Below are 22,634 nucleotides of genomic sequence, written 5' to 3' on the forward strand. Positions count from 1 at the left end.
AAGCACCTCAATCCCAAACAGGCCCTGACTGTTGTCCAGATCGGCAAATTTTGGGTTTACAAAATTGCCCTAAAATGCTATTTATATTTACAAGAATTTCTCTACTGTGTCTTTATCGTGTTCAGACTGTTGACCATGTCTGTGAAGTATGTGTTGGAAGTTGGAACTAATATTAAACTCAACATGAATCCTAAATCACATATTAATATATATGAGTACAGGACTCACCTGTCGAAGTTATAGTAGTTGTAAAAGAATTCTTCTACTCACTTAAAGACCTCTATATTCTAATGGTGATAGATCTTTGAACGTAGAATTTCTTCTCTATGAGCAAGGAACTCATTATATATATGCAATAGTAGCCAAATTCCATCTATCGTGAAGCGTTGGTTGTTCATCCGTTTCAGCCAATCCCAATCATGCATGAAGCAGTTGTGATTAGTGTTTTTTTTTAAATTCATGTTAGAATGTCGACACCGTCACTTCGAGGTTTCGAAGTGTCCGTGCAACGTAGTTCGCAAGTGCAGGCTGTTGAATATCAACACACCAGTGCGTGTTTGTTGGAATCTCTCACACACGAGAAATTTTTAGGTGTGCCGGGAACACCATGCCACGTGGTGTTCCCTCACACATAAAAATTTGACATTTTGAATATACTTCAATTTTTTATTTCAATAAATAAATAAAACTAAATTTTTATGTGTGAAGGAACACCACGTGGCATGGTGTTCCCGGCACACCTAAAAATTTCTCCTCACACACGAATGTGCTTTGCTACAGTGGGCGTTTGGACTTTTGCTTTAATACTTGAAGTTCTTGAAGTTCGCTCACCATTCAATTTAATATTATTGGGTGACTGACATTCAACGTAGGAGATTAGTCAATTAAGGCTTTCGGTTGCGAGTGAGATATTATATTTCTTCTTTAGTACAATAATATTTTTATACTAATAATCTAAATTATTTTATTAAAATTTAAAGCTGTAGGACTAAGTAGCAAGTAAAATATCATGATCCAATATATGTACCCATCAAATCTAATGATATGAATTATTTTATTAAAACGAATGCTATTGTGATAGTAAACTTAATTCTCTATAGGATAATGTTTGTGTTCTCCTATGTGGAGGGAGTCTACTTGGTCCCCACTTATGGTTAACCTAATTTCACCTTACAAATATTACAATCGAACACATTTAATTTTTATCTTAATTTGAAGATTATATCTACAAAAAATTATTCAATTTAAAATATTATTTCAGCTATTTACATGTATCAAACAAATGATTAACTAGTGATAAAAAAGAATACTTGTTATCAAAATTATTTATTGTTTCACATGCATGAATAACTAAACGAGATATATAAATTAAATAATTTTTTACAAAAATAATTTTTTAATGATAAAAAATAGAATAAACTATCCGGTAATAATATCTAAACAATAAAAATTAAACTATTCGATAATAATATCCAACAATAAAATACATTAGTCACAAGTGACATGAAAACACAAATAATAGAGGTAGATTGTGTGTCCTCCTGTTACCGTACATGTTTCATCCCTTTCTATTTGTACGATCACAGTTAAATCATGTCAACATTTTATATTCCTATTATTTTTTATTTTATTATTTTTATTAAAAAATTAATATAATATAACCGCATAAATAAGAGAAGATGCAATAACTGGAGGACAGACAATCTGCCTACACAAATAATATCCTTATGTCGATAATCTGAAACAAAAGCACTTGAGTTCACACCTCAAACCTCTTTGAAACCTGCAAGGTTTGTCTGTACTTTACTGATTATTCCGCATCATATCGACAGTTGGCACCCTCTAAATTCTCCACCGAAAGCCACACGATAATTACACTGACGCAGACGAATAGCATAAAGATGCAAACAAAGCATCAATTATTTCAACAACTTTTCCTCTTATAACACAGCTACCTTTTTCGTCACCATCTTTGCTGCTCCAATCCCTCTCAAAACAACCACAAACAGTTTAGTTTCCTTCAAAACAAAGAAATGGGTTGCTTCAGTCGTTCACGCAGTTCCAAACCCAAAACCACACCTCCGCCGCAGTACGGAACCCAAAACCCTGCTGAGCAATACCAACAACCCAAAAACATCCAGCAGCAAGTCTTCCTCCAAATCCCAGGATGCAGAGTCAACCTCATGGACGAAGGAGAAACCCTAGAGCTCGCAAGCGGCGACTTCGTCCTCGAAAACATCTTGGAAAACAACGTTACTCTGGCCACCATAATCAAAGTTGGCGAAGAACTTCAGTGGCCGCTGACAAACGACGAGCCGGTCGTGAAGCTCGACGCTTTGAACTACCTCTTCTCCCTCCCCATGAAAGACGGCGATCCGCTGAGCTACGGTGTCACTTTTCCCGATCAGTGTGAGAGTCAGTTGGCGTTTCTGGACTCATTTTTGATGGAGCACTCTTGCTTTAGTGCCACATCGACCAAGAATAATAAAAATAAGGGGGTTGATTGGAAGGAGTATGCTCCAAGGATTGAAGATTATAATAATGTGTTGGCCAAGGCGATTGCAGGAGGGACTGGTCAGATTGTGAGGGGGATCTTCATTTGTAGCAATGCTTACACCAATCAGGTTTGTTTTTGGCTTTTTATTTTAAACAAGCGGTTTAATTTTAGTATTTTACACACAATTTATTTAAATTGGGTGCCAAGATTTCGAACTTCGCTTCATATGGGAAACACACGCCCTAGTTAACTTGGCCGAGCCAACATTTCTTTTTACCCTAAAAACAGTACAACATGTAACAAAAGTTAATATCCCGATTTACAAAGTTTTAATGGTCAAAGATTTTACAAATTGCGGTACTGTAATATGTCTGGGACGATATAAGTTTGATATATATTGGTAACTTATTCTGTGACAACTTAAAACTTTTTTTTTTTTTTTTGTTCAAATGATCAGTTTCAGCTTAAACATCTAACAATAATTTGCATGATGGGAGAAGAAAACAGGTCCAAAAAGGAGGGGAAGCGACATTGGCTCGTCCCGTGGAGGGGAAAAGTTATGTCAAGGAACAAGGAAGCAGTAGCAGCAAATCTGCTGCAAAAAAGAAGAGTGGAATCAACAAGAACATAAAACGGTTAGACACATTTTCTTTACATTATTTTGTGAGCGTGTATTGAAAAGTTCTCAAGTGAATGGATCTTTTGTATTGCCATGATTCAGTGTGAAAAATTTGTCAAAGATGACATCAAAGCTCAGCAAAGCTATGCTTGATGGGGTTGGTATTGCGACCGGATCGGTGATGGGGCCAGTAGTTAACTCCAAAGCAGGGAAGGCATTCTTCGCCTTGGTTCCGGGACAGGTCCTCTTGGCTTCACTTGATGCCATCAGTAAGTTCAAATTCATACATTCTTTACATCGAAAATTCTGCCATACATTGCGTTTTGAGATTCAGTATACCGTCATATATGATGGTTTGATCTAAAACATTTAAATCTAGCCGTTCGTTTGAATGCATATTCGAAAAATTCTCCACATTGCCAAGGCTACATATTGAAATATGGTTCATCCTGCAAATTGCAGATAAGATTTTGGATGCTGCTGAAGTTGCAGAGAAACAAGCTCTATCAGCTACCAAAGGTGCTGCTGGTAGAATCGTCAGCAACAGGTAACAATGACCAATCATACAAATTACAATTGAAGGGTCTTGACTATTACAATCATTATATAGAACTGGAGTGACACTATACCACATGATGAAGTCCTAAACCGCGTTTATAGACAGCTTAATTACAGTCTGTTTGGTGTCTTTTTATTTATATTTTCTATCAAAAGATTATAACCAGTTCTAATTATGCATATTTCCCGTCATATATACACTTTTGATTCTTGGATATGTGAGTTGAATTGCTAGTAATGTTGAGAACCGGCAGGTTTGGGGAGAGTGCAGGGGAGGCAACTGAGGATGCGATTGCAACAGCAGGGCATTGTGCTTGCATTGCTTGGAACGTCTTCAAAATTAGAAAGGCCATCAATCCAGCATCATCTGTCAAAACAGGAGTGCTCAAGAATGCTGTCAAAAAAGGAGTCAACAATGCAGTCAAAAATAGAAGCAAAGATTCTTAAAAGCCATCTGAGATTTGTTAATTAGTGTTGGGATGTTTGATGGATGTGTAAAAAGTTGCCACTATGGATTAATTCTAATCGTTATTGAACCTATTCTTAACAAGCAATTGCATATTCGAAGTGGGAATTTCAAGTTTGAAACTCTTTTATCTTCTTTCATTTTTTTTTTTTTTGCCTTAATTTTTATATACGTTTCCTGGAACTCGATTTTAATCTTCTTCTATTTCCTTTAACTAAAAAATCGTCACTTTACTCTTCGAAACTCAATAGTTTGCTCCACTTTACCACCCAGAACTCGATTTTGATCTCATTTTGCCTCTGAAACATGAAAATTATCTTTATAAAATTCAAAATTCGATTCACATTGCCTTTGATCTGTTAATTTCTTATGTGAGTTTAATTTGGCAACGCCAAGCTAATCAATTTGTTTTTTTTTTTTCTTCATCTTTTCAATTTCTTTTAAACTTAATATTTTTTCTATTGTTGAATGTTTATACATAATGAAGATTTATAATTAAATTTATTTCGGTGGTGGGTCTCACATATGTTTCAGGAAGCGACCTATAAATTTCAAGGACAAGAGAGAGTCTACAAGACAAAGTGAAACAAATTTTGAGTATCAAAGAGTAAAGTAATGAGTTTTAAGTTATAGGAGACAAAGTGAGGTCAAAATGAAGTTACAAGGAACGTAGCTAATAATAAGCCTACTTTTTTGGGTGGGGTTGGTACATTATACTACATATATAGTTCCTTGTAACAAACGCAATTTAAGAGTAAAAAAGAACATGAAACTACATCTACCGTTAACAATCACAACGTGATTATTACCTGAAAAAACATGGAACTATATTGTTTAGGGGAAGAAGTTGGTCTCTTTCTTATTATTCATCTCTCTTAGACCACATTCAATGGTGGGCTAAATGCTAAATTCCCCTCCAAAATTTCCCCCCATACTCACTCCAACCCAAGGGAAAAATGTGGGCTAGATGCTAAAAGGGGAAGTAAGGCTAGAAACCGCCCAAAATTTAGCCCAAAATCGGAGTGGGCCCCACCGAAGAGAGTGGTTTTCAGCGTTTGGGCTCCAAACACAGCCCGTGGACTTGCCAAACACGCCTAACGCGCGCTCCTTCCGACTGCCCAGGACCACCCATATGGGCCTGTCGGCCAGGTTCCCCAGAGCTCCAACGACTCTTTTGATCGAACGATTGTGATCATCAGGCCATTGGTTAATCTAACGGCTGAGATCGAATATAATCAAATCTAACGGTAAAAAAAAAAAAAAAGATCTAACGGCTCAAATTTAAATCCAACAACTAAAATAATTAAAAAAAAATATTTAACTCAAAATTCACCCAAAAACTCTATAAATGCCTATGTATTTGTTCAAACATTCACACAAAACTCAATTTTCTACTACAATTCTTCCAATTGTACTAGACAAAATAATTTATCCAACGTACTAGACAAAATACTTTGCCCAATAAGACATTTAAATTTATTACTAGAAAATAACAACATAGTACACTTAAAATTATTACATAAATGCTTAACCAACATCATCAATGTTCACTTTCTCGACGCCATACATGCTCAACCAAATCCTTGCAGAGTATGTCATGACATTGAGGAGCTTGAATTCTATTTAAACGTCTTATATACTCAGTCAAGGTGACCATATCCTGTTGGGTCTCATATGTGGTTGGAGCGAGATATTCAACATCTCTTGCAATAGCTCTCGCATGTGTTGGTTGGTCATCATCCACATCTTCGTCTGAATCTTCTTCAATTTCGATGTACTCATCTTCCACAATCATGTTGTACAAAATTATACACATCATCATGATTGAATGGAGGCCTTCGGTCGGCCAAAATCGTGCAGCCCCTCTAACAATGGCCTATCGACCTTGTAGGATCCCGAATGCTCTATCGACATCCTTCCTGTAAGACTCTTGCCTCTGCGAAAATAATTTCTTCTTTGCACTATCAGGATGAGAAAACTTTTGACAAAGGTAGACCAACTAGGATAAATATCATCAGTTAGGTAGTAACCTAGCTCATACCTATTACCATTTACCTTGTACCGAAATTCTGGTGCCCATCCATTGACAACATTATCGAACAGAGGAGAAGACCAAAAACGTTGATATCGTTGTTTGATTCAGGAGCTGTTACACCCCACCCCCAATTATTTTGTAAATTTCATATTTTCCCCAAAAGGTTTTTGAAAATTTCTTTTTAGTCCCTTATCCTAATCTTATCCGGACCCTTTATCTCGATTTCTCTTCTCCCCCATGCTGCCACGTGGCAAACACCTAACTCCCATTCTCTTTTTCTTTTCCCGATTTCCATGTCTCTCTCACTCTTGCTGTCTCTCTGTCACTCTCTGTCTCACCCTCCCTTAACTCTCTCCCTCTCGGCTCTTTCTATCTCAGTCCTCTCCGAGGGCTTTTCTCACCAACAAACAACACCACCATCCTTGAGCTCCATTCCGGCATCATTGAAACTCGACGAAGGCGAAAAAGTTACAGAGCTCCGGTATGGAGGATGAGCTTCGAAGTCTTTTCTCGAATTCCAGTCACGATGGTAAGTTCTAAACTCTTTTGATCGTCTTTCCCTCATCACTGGTTGAAAGCTAACCCCTTTGCACTTGCTTTGGACGTCAAAACCAAGAAGAACCAGTTCATGATACTTTCTCAGTTTTCCGACGAGCACCGCCCTTTTTGAGGTCATTTTAGGCCAAAACACTGCGAATTGACCGACGTACAAGGTATCAATCTCTTCGTCTCGTCGAGTACTACAACTTCTTTTTTGTTTGACCCAATTTCGTTGAGTATTGAAGAAGTTATATCCATTTGTATCTTACCCAGTTTCCGGCAGACACCCGTGGCTTCCAGGCCATTTTCCGGCCACCTCTGGCCACGATGACGGGAACCAAGGGTATATTTTGATTCTTTACCTTCGGGGCTTCAATTTGGTATATTGAATGACATGTTTTTGTTGAGTTTTGAGCTCCATCGGAGCTTGGGAATTCTCCGGCCGAAATCCGACCTTCTTCTTCCTTGGAATCCAGTGACCCACCCAACCCAAGACCTTTGGGCCTTTTCTGCCGAGCCCAACCCAAACCCATTTCCTTTTTATTTTAATTTAGTTAAATTGTTTTAAACCAAATAGGGCCCTTTGGGCCATTTTCTATTAAGGGCTTGAGCCCGATCCCCCTAAACCCTTGCAAAATAGGCCTTCGGCCCGTGTAGCAAAACCCTAAACCTTTGGGCTTTAGGACCTAAGCCCTAATCCAGATCCAAACCCTAAGCCCAAGATCCTTTGACCCTGTTTGACTATTTGACCCATTGACTCGATCAATGGTCAGCGTTGACTTTGACTTTGACCGGTCAACGGTCAACGTTGACCATTCATTGACTTTTTTGGGTTTTTGTCTGAGACCCTCCTAAGCTAATTTCGACGTCCTGAACCTGTTTCTGATGTCCGTTTTTCCAAAATAAGTTGTTTGAGTAAAGTTTGACTAAATGTACCCTTTATGTGCTTATGGGCAATTAATTGTGGCATTTCCGTCTTCGCTAATTGCGTGGTTCTTCGGAAACTGAGTAATGTGAGTGAACCCCTTCTAAAATTACATGATTTCATAGTTTAATTGCATAAATGAAAAGCATGCCTTACGAGTTTATGGATTGATTTTATGTTAAGCATGTTTATTGAAATGTTGATTATCATCTCGTTATTTTGTAAGGAATTAATTGTTGGCCTATATGGAGCTATATTTTAATATATCGTATTTTCTATAAAAACCATGAACTGGTAGACTACCTGATGGATGACGATAGAATGCTAGAACATGTTTAGAAACCCCTCTTTATAGTATAGACGATTGATGACTTTATACTATGAAGTGGTTATTTATGAAAGGCGTAACTATTTGTGCGTACTTAGTGGACACTATTCCGCTTGGGGCGAGGATCTGGTGTTGGCAGTTAGGCCAGGAGAAATAATCCCTAGCTACGAGTTAAGGGACACGGAGCAGGCATTGGGCCGGAGTTGGTAATCTCTGGCTACGGGCGCAGAGACCACGGTGCTGGCATAGGGCCGGGAGTTATATTTATTAGTGATCTTACTAGCATCACACCGCGCTTACAAGACGATCTATGAGATGATTGATATTTTGATTTTCGCGATGTTTTTCCGCGATATGTCTTTTGAGATGTTTTTGGCTTGCTAGGGTTTTCAGTAAACCTATCACTTATTATGCTAGTAGTTTTCATTATTAAAACTTGGGGGTTAGTATGTTCATAACTGTTTTCGTATTATGTATGTATATAAATTTGGTCCACTCACCTTTGTTTTGCGCCCCCATTCAGGTCTTAGAATCGAGGCATACAATCCTGGCATCAAGGCACTTCAACATCAGCATCTTCAAGCCGTCTCGGTGTAGGACCCACTCCTTTATTCATTCAATTTTATATTATTTCTTTTAGTATTCTAATTAGCTGTATGCTCTAAACACGTTCCTAAGTTGTTAATTCATTGTATTTCAATTCCTAACCCTTATTTATTTCTCATTCTTAGCTTTTGTATCAATTAATGGCTTTCATCACCTTCGGGTGTCAGCCAGCACGTGTCTATCCTGGTATTCGAGCAATATCAAGGTCGTGGCGTGTCAGGAGCGCCGAAGAAAGCATGCCAAATCCATGCGTCGTAAGATGCCACAACCTCGAGCACGATGGTTGGCTTGTTATGACGGCCCTTAAATTGGCCAGCCCAACCAATAGGGCAATTCTTCCATTCCCAATGCATACAATCGAGACTTCCTATCATTCCAGGGAAGCCTCTTTTGTCTGCCTTGCGTAGAAGCCTCTTCAAGTCTTCACGATTTGGCTTGCGGAGGTAAGTGGCTCCATATATGCCTTCAATTGCCTTACAGAAGAGTTTCAGGTTCTCAATAGCGGTACTTTCTGCAAGTTGGCAATACTCGTCAGTTGAGTATGCAGAGCACCCATTAGCTAGCATGTGAAAAGCAGATGTGAGCTTCTAATGAGCTGATAGACCTTGTCAGCCTGCGACATCTAGCCTCCTTACAAAGTAGTGGTCATAATTGACAACTGCGTTCAAGATGCTTTCAAAAAGCTCACTCCTCATCCGAAACCGCCTTCGAAAATCATGAGCAGGAAATCTCGAACGCTCGATGAAATAATCTTTCATCATTCGGTCATGACATTCTTCTCTATCACGCTGCACATATGAACGCCCCGTGACAGAACCACGAGGCGTTGAACAATTCTTCATCCTCAAACTCAATCCTTGCTTGGTTTTGTGCCATCTGCATGGTCATGCTACGCCTTCTTCTATCACCCATTGATGAGATATTGAGGATTTTTAGGAAACAAAAACTCTTTGAAAGTTGAAAGATTGGTGAATATAGATGATGATTGAAGGTTGAAAGGTTGTGTGATCAACTAATATTGGACATATGTTTATATAGAGGATGATTGATGAAAGTTGAATAGTTGGTGAAAGGTGAAAGTTGAAAGTTTGATGTTGAACGGTTGATGAAAGTTGAAAGTTTGGTGTTGAACGGTTGGTGAATTGAAAGTTAGCCCAAGGTTGAAAGATTGGTGGAAAGTTGAAGGCTTGCTTTGTGGAAAATTTAGTGAGTTTTCAATATTTATCGGAATTTACATGTTTTTAGATTAAAATGTTCATAAAATTAATTTAAGATAGTCTACATATTTTTTTTTAAATTTAATTTAAGAAAAAAAATAGTCTAAGTTCATTCTTTAATGATTCCGGGCTAAAAAATTTGGCTTTTAGCCCAACCATTGAAGTTAGTCTTAAGCGTTGGAAAATGTAGGAAAAGGGAAGATTTTATTCACTTGGATGTTTTGTTTTATGTTATTTTATTAACGTCTAGGTTTTTTGTCCTCAAGGAATTAGGTTTTTTCTTATTCAATTACGTTTACTTATTTGATTAGATTTATTTGTTTGATTAGGTTTGTATCTCGTTCTTTATAAATATCTCCACTTAAAGAAGAGCAAAGCATTTGAGTTGTGCAAATTTATTAGAGCGGTTTAACTCTAAATAATTAGATCGTATTTTTCTAGCGATATCTAATATATTCTAGATTAGAAAATACTGAAAAAATAATCTTCGAAATTGAGTATATCGTTCTTTTTCTTAAGGGACAAGTTAGTGGTTTTGGCCACAACAATCTATTTTTTGAGGACAGTGAAGATTGACAGAACATTTTAGTTTTTTTCTGGCCACCAATGTGATACACCAACACTGAAAATCGAATTCAAACTGCGAATGTCACACGGGATCGTCTGTTGTGTTAGATTCTACAAGACACCCTCGAACTAACGTTATTTGTACGACAAGACTGTAAAACTTTAGAACTCTCAAGGTTTTCAATTCAGAATGCGCATCCCCGCGTGTATTTATAATAATTTTGAGATTACATCAGGGTTTATCAACCCTATTTAGACGGCAATATTTGAATTTGAATAATACAACGTCTGTGAAACAAACTTTCAAACATTTAAAAATAATCTAGAACTATCAGACTTATCGTTGGATAAGGACTGTATTGCTGAATAACGGACTTCAGAGTTTAAACATGAGCTGATAACTCTGACTTGGTCTAACAAAGAAAACCTATTCAATCTGAGCCGCCGCAGTTCTAACTCTCATAACTCCCAACCGCCGCTTCTTACTTCGACGAAATTAAGAAACAGAATCTCTCCCAGAACTCCAAGTTCCGATTTCAATGGAAGAGGACGACGGCACGAAGCATCTGAGCATATACAGGGCGGCGAGGACAATAAAACAACGGCAGAACACCCTCTACAACGCCCTCAAATCAATCTACGACGACTCAATCTTTGTCGGAGAAATCTCCCAGCTCTGGCCGGACCTCCCTCTCCTCGCCAACCTCCGCTGCGGCCTCTGGTATTCTCCAACTTCCAACTTCCACTCCACCTGCTACTTCAAATCCACCGACGGCCACACAAACAACTGGTCCTTCAACACCTCCCGCCTCAACCTCCACGTCGCCCAACTTGCCGGTAAGGTGTACCGTAACAACCTGCATCCAATTGTTATTCTCGTTTTTTTGTTTGATTATTGGTTTGATCTTTTCTGGGATTTTGTTGAATTTGGTAGGACAGAAAGGAGGGTGCTTTATTGTGGATGCGACTCGGAAGGGGAAGCGCTTTCCGGATAGCATGTCGAAGACGATTCCGATTTGGACATGTGTTTTGAATCGGGCGATTTATAGGCATTTGAAAAAAGATCGTCAGAGTGATTTGTTCAATGATGAGGCGAGTTGAAATTGAAAACAAAGTGAAATTTTTTAATAATTTGGTGTAGTTTTGAATTATGCATTAGTCTAGAAAGGTAGAGAATTTGATGTGTTTTTGTGAGTAAAATTTAGCTTGTCCTAGTTGGATTATAGTGTGATAAACATGTTTGGGACGGCTTTTGAAGGAAGCACTTTTGTTTAGAAGCGTTTTACATGTCCTAGTTGGATTGTTAGAATTTTTATTGAAAATCCAAGTAGTTTCTGGAAAAGCACTTGGAAGTGCTTCCTAAGGGAGCAACCAAAAAGCACTAAAAAGTGTCTTTATGATGCGTTCTGTCAAATGTTGTCAGAAGCGATTTTGGATGTCTAAAACAAGCTTTTAGCCATTTTGGAGCAAGACCAAACATGCCCTTAATTGGGTGCTCCGTTTCTTTGAGCAATTCTAATATGTGTTACCATTCTTGCCGAAATTATGTAGTTGTCAATATGTTGACTTTCTATCCTTAAAATTTTCTTGCTTTTGATCAGGAGCTAAGTACTTCTGGTGAACATTCTGAAGAGAATGGACAGACCAATTTTGATTGGGACTGTTCCTTGCATCTACCTCTTTGGGTTTCAGAAACAGAGAAGGCATCTATTGAGGATCGATTAGACGAATGGACTCAACAGTTGGAAGCCAGCGGTGCTGACATTGCCCCTCTTGCTTCTTTATTGAAAAAGCCGCTGCGCCCTCTGTGGATATCACAAAAGACTGTGATTTGGTTGAATGAAGTTCCGGACCATGAATCCTGGGATTTCACACCCATCATTCTTGTTTCTGCCTCTGCCTCTAATGGTGTTGTACCACACAGGACTAGTTCGGAATTTAGCTGGAATTACATAGCAGGAGCCGGTGATGATGAAGAAAGCTGGGCAAGGGGTTTAACACCTACCCTCTTCTGGAACCATGCCTATGATATTATCGATGTGGGGCCTGTTTTGTGTAACCAGATGGTAGCTGATATAGTTGAGAAGGATCGTGTTTATCGTGCTCGAAGGGGACAAATTGCTCCTCAGGTTTCTGTCAAGGCCCCAAATTTGGTAGAAAACTCAGTTCATTGTTTGCATGGCGACTCGTTGTTGCCTTTGGATATTTCAAACACAAATATGGATTTAAATCCTTGTGATGAAGATTGTCCTATGTCGTGGCTGGGTTCAACTGGCCTTGCTGTAGGCATATCTCCAAACGGTATGTTCAAAATTACTCATGGTTTGTTAGCATTCAAAATCCAACCAGACCCTTAATTTTCAGCTCCGTCTATCATTGCATGTGAATGTTATGTGTTCATGTTTCATCTGCCTCCCAAAACACTCCTTTGTTTCTCATTGCTTTGTTAATTCTTTTGGCTTACCCTTAAGTTTACCTTATTTGTTGCAGCTGCAGTATCTAAAGTTGATTGCATATTAAATTGTGATCAAGAGTCAATCCCTGTTTCTCATCGGAATGCTAAAGCATATATGCATCTTCCTATGGTGGTGAGTTCAAAAGAATAATAGGATAGCATTCTGATATTCATTTTCATTATGTACTTGTTCCACTAACTTTTCACTTTTCATGGCAGACATCAAAGTTTGATCGGTTTTCCTTGTTGAATAATCTCCCTTCTGCTGTGAACTTCGCAAAGTTGAATCTAAGTGAAGGGAAGACCCTCCTAATTTGTTGCCACAACGGTAAAGACTTCACAGGCTCTTTGCTTAGTCCTATTCCATTAAATAAAACCATTCCACCGTGCATAACATTGCATTTTATTCGAGCGTTTTTTCATATTTGGAATCTAAAGAACTTTAGTGGGGTGTAGTCAAATTTTGTTTTCTAAGTTATCATGCTTAGTACATTATGCTGGGTTCAGAGTCGATATGTCTGCTTTAACCACGTTGATCTGTTACTTGCCCTTTCTGAACTTAGTTGATAACTGTTGGAAAAATTAGGGTCTAATTGCTATCACATGAAAAATCAAGAAATAATTTATGCAATTAGACCCTAATTTTTCCAACAATCTTAAGACAAGTTTAAGTTAATGGTTTGATTGCTATGTTTGAGAACAATATTCTATCGTGTATGTTTCTGCGTGGATTTTCTTTTTCATGGTAGAATGTTTTGGTTTCTAGTTTTGCATAAAGCAGTTCATATGTTAACTGTTTCCAAATGTATTGCAAGTTTATTTGATTCAAAAGATGCCAACTTTTAACCTTTCATCATTATTTTGTTCGTTTGTCTTATGCCTTGTGTAGATGGGATGGTTATAGTTAATTGAACCAAATAACCGTTACATGTTTATTGCATATATGTTGAGATATGCATATGGCGCGTGTGTGGTATATTTTGTGTGAAGTTATTCTTACAATTTCGTATAACCATTTTCTTCGACTATTATTCACGAAATTGGTTTGGTTTGTTTTCATATATGATTTATATGTGTATGTTTTAAACTGTTAGGACATGTTTTAAACCCTGGATATGCATGATAGGGTTGCAAGCATGTGAATGGTATTTGATTCCATTAACCTATTTGATCTGATACTTATTTCTTTGAAATTGAGTTGCATGTGTGTTTGTTGAATTGACTATTTCAATTATATTAGCTTCTCTAACTGAAGGGCATCTAGTGTGAAGAGAAATGTCGGTCGATTTGAACAGACATGTATTATATATATCTGGGTTGCTGAATCAATACGATTCAGATAGGGTTGTATCTGTTCAAATTGAATAAGACATCTCTTCCAAAGGAAAGCACTTCAGGTTCTGTAATATATACGGTTGATTCAATGACTTACATGGCTAACAATAAGTGATATGCATGATGTTTGGAAGCTCTTGCGAAATTAAGAAATGTTGGTATATTTCTCAGGAGCGATGCATCGCTTGCATTCTAAATGCAGACTCCTTGTGAATGCATAGTGTCGCATTATTCTGGTTTTGACTCGTTTGATGTGTCCGACATACTACAGTTATATTAAATACTGTGTTTTGACACAAGGCATGTTGCATAAAACTTCCTGATTAACAGGCATAACTAAAACTTGCAGTGATATCATGAGTATGGTCATATTCTTGATAGAATTTGACAAAAAGGCATGATCGCTTCGATCGTGGAGTCATTAATTTGGTCCATCTCAAACTGTAACCTTCGGTTGCAGTGATGGTGCCATTTGAATGGCATCAGTTGGCTTTGTTGTACTTGAAAAGTCACCATATAGAAGTTACGTATAATTTTCTAAACAGTAAAAATGGAGGTTTTCAATATCATCTTTATGCCAAAGACGTAAATGGTGGTGCATCACACTCGTACATGTTCGTGAAATGTGGTATAGTTTCAGACTGGTGCCATTTTGGAATTAGCTTCCGTAGTGGACACATCTTTAATTGTAGTCTTAACTATTATTATAATAATGTTGTGGTTAATTTTATGAGTGTGGTTCTTGTTTAATTTCAAGAAACAAAAGGTCTGGATACCTAGTTGAATGTAAAAGGAGTGCTTCTTATACAAGGGACTTGTGAGGCTTGAAAGCCTAGAAGTGAACAATAGACAAAAGAGAAAATATCTTCGTTGTTTCCTACTTCATAAGTATGATAAGTGAGTAATTGATAGCTTTAAAAAGCAACCACAATGTACGGGAATTGTGGGGGTGGCTTAGCTATTTTTGAAAAATGATTTACTTAAGTATAATGGAAAAGTAATTTGCTTCAAGAAAAATGATATTCTTTAATTTAAGGTATTGAAAGGTTAGAAACCTTTCGAAAAAAAATACCTTAAATGTGGGGGAGTTTACTGAAGTATTAGCAAATTACTTACCAAGTCCGAATGCATGTTTGGAGGACTAAACGTTAGAAAACAACTATTCTCGAATGAAATATAATTTTATAAATAGAAATGCGCACCATAAGAGATAGTCATCAACCTAGTGGATCCAATTAATTAAAGGTTTGACCAGAGAGTAAGTCATATCATTGAGGGGAATGGGTTAAAAGCCTACGTCTTAAGAATCGCCATAATGGCAACCCAACCTAGGTGACTGGAGATCCCAAGATCTAGGTTCAAAGGGACAACCTGTGGATGATTCAATGGGAGCACTGCGGAGATAATCTCCTACCCTTGTCCTATGATGACACAGTGCTATCTGCAGTGTATTTAGGATAAGCTTTGCTTTTAATGATTCCTATACTTGGAAATAACAAGTGGGGTATTGCAGGATACTCTTAATGGGAAGTCACCTATCTTGAGTGAGGAATGGGGCTGTTCCTGTGAGAATTTTTTGAAAGGCTTAGTTCTCTAAAAGCACGCATGAGAAACCAAGAATTGTTCAGGGCCAAAATGAACACAACCGAGCAACCACAAGGTGTCTGGAAGGGTATTGTGTGATTATTATTGTCTTGGTTTACACAAACGGCTGAGCAGTTCAAGACATCGCGTTCACTGATTAGCCAAGTAAATCCGATAGTAATTCATTACGGCAGGTTCAAAGCCAAAAGCCACCTATCCTGATGCGGTACTTTTCCTATTGAATTCTCGCTCTAGTGTCTGCATTGTCATTTGTATGGTATTGAGTCAATTTCCATTCATGTGGGGGATTGTTGAAAAATTTAAAAATAATATTATTATATTAAATTTATTAATTGAATGGAAATTAGAAGTGGAGCCTTTTGGTAGAAAGATGTGTCTACTTAAATGAAGTGTTGCAACTTTTGACTCTTCATGAATAGTCACATGCTTTCCAAAGAGGTATCTCACATTCTATAAATAGGGAAGCCTCCTATAATCACAAAATAACTTTTCATCATACATACATATAGTGCATTAAATATTAGAGAGTCTCATTTAGTCCATATGAGAGAGTTTTCAACACAATCGTGGTTCATGGAGCCTTGTGATTTGGAGTGCTACTATTACAAGGACGTGGTCGTTGTATCTTGGGAGACATGCGCCGATCAACCATGAGCACTGTAATGGGGCGTAAACTTGTTTTAAGGACTAAGTGTCTAACACTTTCCTCGACCGTATTTTCAGGTTTTTCTAATCCATTATGTTATGTTCGTTTAACATTAGTTACTCATGTTGCATGCATTACTTTGATATATAATTGCATAAATTATTTCTTGATTTTTCATGTGATTTAATATAGCAATTAGACCCTAATTTTTCCAACAATAACGATATAAATATATATTATAATTATACTATGTGAAACTTATACGACATAATGTTTAATTATTATTTTTTTGTTCTTGGATTACCGTTAATGCGTCTGCTAATATTTTCCAATCTTCTATTTATTCCAGGGGAAGATATCAGCGTATGTGTATGTCTGGCAATCTTGACTTCATTATTTGATGATCGAGGTGTGCCTTCTTATGCTTCTAGAAACTTCTTCAACTTTGAATTTGATGGGTTTTATTGTTTTCTCGTTGTGTTGTATGTGCATGTATGTGTATATCTGTATTGTCATGAGTGTAAGCCATTGAGCGTATCTTCTTATTTCATTGATATTATGGTTCTCTATCAAAAGAAATGATGTTCTTGTTGTTCTTATTTCTTGGAGGGGTGTTTAGATTAGATGTAGCGCATAATCCCCGCCCCCTCATCCCTTTTCAGTTAAACATATTTGTCTAAGCTAGCTTGTAGTAACTGACTCATTCTCTCTGTGATTTAAATTTTGTTTATTGTCCTGGATGTTCATTATTGATTCATGTTTTACCGTTGCACTACCAGCATTTAATCTTATTCAAGGAAAGTTGTAATGATATTTTGTTCGAGTATTTTCTGACATTCCGACAATGTCATTAGGAACCTTTGATGGTGGAAGCTTCTTCAGTGAGACATGCATTACAAAATTAGAAATGCGGAGAAGACTCGTAACTATCTGTAAATTTGTAGTAAATGCAAGGCCTTCAAGAGGAAACCTGAAGCAAGTTTTTGGTTTTCTTAATGGCGGAAGAGCTGTCGCGGAGAACAGGCCTGCTTAGACCTTCACTTGCAGAATTAGTTTGACTAAATTAGCTAAGCATTTGTACCGAAAATAAGCAAGTTGCATCGTTTCTGGGCCACAGCTTCAAAGCTTACTTTAACAAGTCCATTTGGTGTGATCTGTCGCAATTTTGAGAGGGAGGCAACTCATCAGGCATGGAGCTGTATAACCGAGTAACCATTGTAACAAAGGGAAAGGGAACTCGGAGAACAAAGCAGATACGAGGCTCCCAGTGGGAAGAGGAGAGTTACGTTTATTCACTTTCATTCGTTTCGCACTCTCTTGCATTCTTTAGTAGCTGCTAAATCCTTGGCAGAGCATGTTTTTTGCAAGGCCATGGACATTTTTGTTGTAAGTCTTCATTAACAACTCTGGGCTTTCATCGAATCGTTTGAGGTTGGGCTGTTTATGATAAATGTGAAATATACAAGATAAAGCATATCTTAAGATTTATTTCACCCAATGTCATATGTTTGATTTCCCCCTTCTCACAGTATCGCTTGTATATTAAACCATGGAAATGTCGGAAAATTATGGTATGTTTACTTGTGTGTAATAGGTGTTAGAATTATTTCGATTATTTGCATGTGTTTACTAATTTCTAACTTTTTGTGCGATAATACCCTGTGGAACTAAAAAGGTGTAGGTTTTACATTAAATTCGTAATCTAATACATAAAAAATTAGGAATAAAATCAGTTACGATGGCTATTGGTTCCTTACTCATATTCTTTCTTCTTCTTTCTTGATTCATGACTAACTTATCCTAAACCTGAAGACCAGAAATATAATATAATGATCAAGAATTTGGAGTTGGTACCATGGACCCAATAAAAAGGCTTTAATTGAGTGAACTTGGCACCATTTGAATCGTTTCTTTTGCTTTGCCTTAATTAGAAGACAGAGGATGATGGTGGATGCCAGGTGGACATGTGAGAACTAAATACATTTTAGTCACAATATTATATTAGTTTGAATTTAAAGGTTTAAAATATTTGTTATTCAATATTACGATCTGATGATATTCCTCTTCACTTGGAAGTGAGAGATCTTAGGTTTGAATCTCGTAGATGACGAATTCGATACCAAATTAGACTGTCTATTGTATGGCTTTGCTGAACTCCCTCTTTCCTTTGTATAAAAATATCAGTACTCAAAAAAACAAAAGATTTAAAATATTTGACGACTTAATAAAACAAAACCAACTAAAAAATCATGAAATTAGAAAACTTATTTTCTTATTTTGTTTTATTAAATTGTCACGTACTTTATACTTTTAATTTTAAATTAATATAATCTTTTGGTTAATATTTATTTAGTCCTTATACGTCCTAAAAAATTCATAATGAAGAATTTAGGAGAGCATGACTCTGGTTTGAAGTGCATATACATAGAAAAATCCAGCATTTTTGGCCCCCTTCAAAGCTCAACCTAACCCGCACCACAAATGGCGGTGCTCCCGTAGTCCCACCTTGGCCCTTAATCACACCTTTAAACACTTTACTTAAGCTATATAATTATTCCTTATTATTTGATCGTGAAATTAATATTTCACATTTATATTTATTTTATGGAACTATATTATTTCACATTTACATTTACTTTATGGAACTATATATATATCAGACTCTTTATGGTTTATGCAAAGGAATTCTTATTTTTTTCAAAAAAATGGGGATTACATATGAAACTTACTTCACATCGAACTTCAACGATTCGAACCGTCTATTTTGTAAGTCTCGATTTATAGATCATCCTTGCAAAAATTCAATTCAATCCGAAACCACTTGCTTATTTAATTATCAAGATAAAATTTCATTGTTTCTTATATAACAAAGTATTCGTTATTTTCTTTGAACCCAATTAGATGTCTTAAACATTTCCGATTTGGCTAATATTTTGCATGGATGATCTATGAGTTGCAACTTAAAAAATAGACGATTCGAATCGTTAAAGTTCGATGTAGTGTAGATCCCACAATTAATCCTTATTTTTTATAAATAAAAAAAAATAAGAATCCCTTCTATTAAAGATTTCCTATATACATATACATAATATATATATATATATATATATATATATATATAATAGAAAGTTGGTGTCACATCCCGGTCCCGGCCCTTACCACATTCCGGGCTCGACTCTACTGTAGCACGATATTATCCGCTTTGGGGCCTTACCACACCCTCACGGTTTTGTGGGAACTCACACGAGAACTTCTCAGTGGGTCACCCATCCTGGGATTACTCTCGCACGAACTCGCTTAACTTTAGAGTTCCTATGGAACTCGAAGCCAGTGAGCTCTCAAAAGGTCTCGTGCTAGGTAGAAATGAGAATATATATATAAGGCTTACATGATCCATTCCCTTGGGCGATGTAGGGATGTAACAATCTACCCCCCTTAAGAGCTTGACGTCCTCGTCGGCACACTTCCGGCTAGGAATTGGCTTTGATTCCAAATTGTCACATCTGACGCCCACCACATTCTCAGCTCGACTCCACCGTAGCACAATATTGTCTGCTTTGGGCCCTGACCACACCCTCAAGGTTTTGTTTTTGGGAGCTCACATGAGCATAACTTCCTAGTGGGTCACCCATATTAGGAATGCTCTCGCGCGAACTCGCTTAACTTCGGAGTTCCTACGGAACCCAAAGCTAGTAAGCTCCCAAAAGGCCTCGTGCTAGGTAGAGATTGGAATATACATATAAGGCTTACAGGATCCATTCCCCTAGGCGATGTGGGATGTTACAGCCGGGGGCTCACGTATGCCGACAAAAATTTGGGGTCACGCCATTCGACAAAAATATTAGGATAAATTGCCCCTCAACAAAAAAAAGTCCAAAAGCATCCCAATATAATATATCAAATAATGCGGGGGTAATTTGGTAATTTGATTATCATAAAATATAATATAAATATAAGTGGGAAGAGAGAAAAGAATACAAAAGGTTTTTCTCACACAGTTAACAATGTGATTAAATAAGTTGTCAAAAGTCTTTCACACATGGATAATAATGTGATTAAATTAATTATCAAATGATTGTTTTTTTATTTATTTATAAATAAACGATGTTATCTACACTAAGAGAGAAGAAGATGAGCTTAACCTTACAATAGACTAGTAATAATATGATTCAATCAATTGTTTATTAAATATTATTTTTTTTATTCTTAATGTAAATTCTATAGAGACTAATTTTATTATGTGAATTCAGCTGCTTTAATTGGTTTATGAAGAGTTTCTTCTAGCATGATCTCAAATTATTCATTTACTTCAAATATTTGACTTTCCTTTTGTCAATTTACGCATATAAATATATTTAAAACGTGTAAGTAGCACGTACCATACCGTGATTCAAAAAATATTTTCTGCACATGCGTGAACCAATGCATGAAGACTAGTATATATATGCATGTACATATATATAATATCAAAAGCTATCAACCTAACATTTCTTTTTCAACTTTTACTTTGCTGTATAATCATAAATAGTGAATTGTACAGTCCCGACTAGAGAAACTTGCGGACTGAGATTAAAGAGCGTAGGACCAACCTCTTTTCTAGATATACCACATTTTCATTTTTCTTGTCATCAGTAGATTATTAGTTTATGGTGTTGATGGTTTGATGATTACGACATTCATACGTTTGATCCAATTAGTGGCGGACATAAGCTTTTTATTCACACATCTGTTTTTATTCTTCACACACTTTTATTAATTTTTGTACTTTTATTTTTTTTGAATTCATTCCATTTGAGGATCGAAAATTGATGAGTGTATGAGAAGTAAAAATAAATGTCGATAGCACACCCCAAAATTTATCAAACAAGAGTGATGGGCCATTAAACTTTTTATGAAAACTTTAGTATTTAGATGATTATATCATAAAAATATAACTTGTTTACGAGTTTTAATAAAAAAGAAAGATCGAACAAAAATTTAAATTCATAACTCAAAACTAATACAATGAGATTTTCCTTTCAATATAATTGAATCTTCTTCTAAATGAATTTCCCTTTCAAAACAGAAGGCTAATTATTTTGAAAGATAATTATAAGGTTTATGGACCTTGTTTTATATGGTAAAACAAAAGAGTTTAAGTTTGAAAAAACCGGAAGGCTGTTAACATCAATGATTTTCAAACATAGGCCCCCATGCAACTTCAAACACCACTTACCAATGTACTATAAGGTATTTATTGAAAACATTAGGAAACAATACATATATATTATCAAATTTCAGGATAGGCTTAGGCCATTTCTGGTCTCCATATGGCTCCGCCACTAGATCCAATATCATGTAAATCCATACATATGCATGTTTAACATGCACATATATCTTTTTTTTTAATCATTAAAATAAATAAAAAATTCTTCTTTTTTTTTCTTTTGAAAAAAAAACTTTTCAATGATTTTCCAGTTTTGTCATGTTTAGGTTAAATTTTGATATGTATAGTTTTCAGATTCGTGGGTCTTCGCTATAATTTATTTAAGTTTTTCAAAAATTATATTAATTAAGACCATGTGAAATATAGTCCATTTCAAGTTAAAATGTGACTTAGAAGCTTACGAGTTTTCAACTTACATTTTGACTCATAACTCAAATACATATCTACACCATCAAGTTAATGTGTTTAGTAATTGTGAATCAAAATTTGACCTAATGAGAGAGCACTTCACCTTAAGGATGAGATCTTCTTAGGTAACCAGAATAAGTTATCCACATCGATGAATTTGATTTTCTTCAACAACGAACTTGTAAACATAATGCTTAACTTTCTTTTAAAGCTTTAGGGTTTATGGTTCATAATCTCTCAAAGAAAATATAGTCATCGCCTTGATTACCTTGGCCGCCTCTTTGGTCTAATGCAACGAAGACCAAGTACATGAAATATTTGTTGTTTAAGCAAAGCAACCAGAAAAGCAGAACCAGAACACCTAGGTTTTATACCAAACTTGCCTGCTAGAAAAAAGAAAAAAAAAAAAAAATTTGCCTGCTAGAAATGTCACGTTTGCAATTGATTGGATTAAATACATGAAAATTAGAATTAATTGCACAGATCGATGTTTACAGTGACCTTTCACGAACCCACTAAATATATCTCCGAGGTTTGAGAAAAGACGTAAAATAAATAGTACAGGACTATAAAATACACTATAAAACGACTTTTATAAAAGCAAAAAAAAGTGTCACATCC

General features: G+C 36.4%; 3 protein-coding genes across 6 annotated transcripts; 2 read left to right on the forward strand and 1 right to left on the reverse strand.

The window, feature by feature from the left end:
* The first annotated feature begins 1,898 nt into the window (after positions 1-1,898).
* Positions 1,899-4,257, forward strand: LOC125469698 (senescence/dehydration-associated protein At4g35985, chloroplastic-like). Its single transcript, XM_048567395.1, has 5 exons — positions 1,899-2,624; positions 3,005-3,132; positions 3,219-3,385; positions 3,579-3,663; positions 3,929-4,257. Exons 1-5 carry the CDS (start codon positions 2,034-2,036, stop codon positions 4,119-4,121), a joined length of 1,164 nt encoding a protein of 387 aa, XP_048423352.1. The 5' UTR covers positions 1,899-2,033; the 3' UTR covers positions 4,122-4,257.
* A 4,517-nt stretch (positions 4,258-8,774) lies between these two features.
* Positions 8,775-9,416, reverse strand: LOC108868298. The gene is made up of 2 exons (XM_048566951.1): positions 9,263-9,416; positions 8,775-9,085 (listed from the first exon to the last, which is right to left on the reverse strand). Exons 1-2 carry the CDS (start codon positions 9,414-9,416, stop codon positions 8,775-8,777), a joined length of 465 nt encoding a protein of 154 aa, XP_048422908.1.
* A 1,278-nt stretch (positions 9,417-10,694) lies between these two features.
* On the forward strand, positions 10,695-17,897 carry LOC125469607 (uncharacterized protein C3F10.06c-like). Of its 4 annotated transcripts, none has more exons than XR_007251833.1 (7): positions 10,695-11,195; positions 11,293-11,450; positions 11,960-12,659; positions 12,849-12,946; positions 13,033-16,476; positions 16,749-16,808; positions 17,254-17,288. XR_007251833.1 is itself a non-coding variant. In XM_048567158.1 (7 exons), the coding sequence occupies exons 1-7, from the start codon at positions 10,898-10,900 to the stop codon at positions 17,430-17,432; spliced, it is 1,602 nt and encodes a 533-aa protein (XP_048423115.1). In that variant the 5' UTR covers positions 10,702-10,897; the 3' UTR covers positions 17,433-17,897. The 4 variants fall into 4 exon arrangements, 2 of the variants coding, with proteins under 2 accessions (XP_048423116.1, XP_048423115.1); XR_007251834.1 differs by having other exon boundaries at positions 13,033-15,958; XM_048567158.1 differs by having other exon boundaries at positions 10,702-11,195; positions 13,033-13,141; positions 17,254-17,897.
* The last annotated feature ends 4,737 nt before the right edge of the window (positions 17,898-22,634 follow it).

The sequence above is a fragment of a genome, unplaced genomic scaffold (genome assembly GCF_019419815.1).
Source record: "Pyrus x bretschneideri cultivar Hongxiangsu unplaced genomic scaffold, Pyrus_bretschneideri_v1 Contig44, whole genome shotgun sequence".
Lineage (NCBI taxonomy): Eukaryota > Viridiplantae > Streptophyta > Magnoliopsida > Rosales > Rosaceae > Pyrus > Pyrus x bretschneideri.

What these genes read in the sequence shown, in the direction of transcription:
- LOC125469607 (XM_048567158.1), top strand. Translation starts at nt 10,898, where the DNA reads ATGGAAGAGGACGACGGCACGAAGCATCTGAGCATATACAGGGCGGCG. An exon ending in CCTAATTTGTTGCCACAACG is followed by an intron (nt 13,142 to 16,748) that starts GTAAAGACTTCA and finishes TATTTATTCCAG; the next exon opens with GGGAAGATATCAGCGTATGT. An exon ending in TTCATTATTTGATGATCGAG is followed by an intron (nt 16,809 to 17,253) that starts GTGTGCCTTCTT and finishes CAATGTCATTAG; the next exon opens with GAACCTTTGATGGTGGAAGC.
- LOC108868298 (XM_048566951.1), bottom strand. Translation starts at nt 9,416, where the DNA reads ATGAAGAATTGTTCAACGCCTCGTGGTTCTGTCACGGGGCGTTCATAT. An exon ending in AAGGCGGTTTCGGATGAGGA is followed by an intron (nt 9,086 to 9,262) that starts GTGAGCTTTTTG and finishes GCCAACTTGCAG; the next exon opens with AAAGTACCGCTATTGAGAAC.
- LOC125469698 (XM_048567395.1), top strand. Translation starts at nt 2,034, where the DNA reads ATGGGTTGCTTCAGTCGTTCACGCAGTTCCAAACCCAAAACCACACCT. An exon ending in GCAATGCTTACACCAATCAG is followed by an intron (nt 2,625 to 3,004) that starts GTTTGTTTTTGG and finishes AGAAGAAAACAG; the next exon opens with GTCCAAAAAGGAGGGGAAGC. An exon ending in GGTAGAATCGTCAGCAACAG is followed by an intron (nt 3,664 to 3,928) that starts GTAACAATGACC and finishes GAGAACCGGCAG; the next exon opens with GTTTGGGGAGAGTGCAGGGG.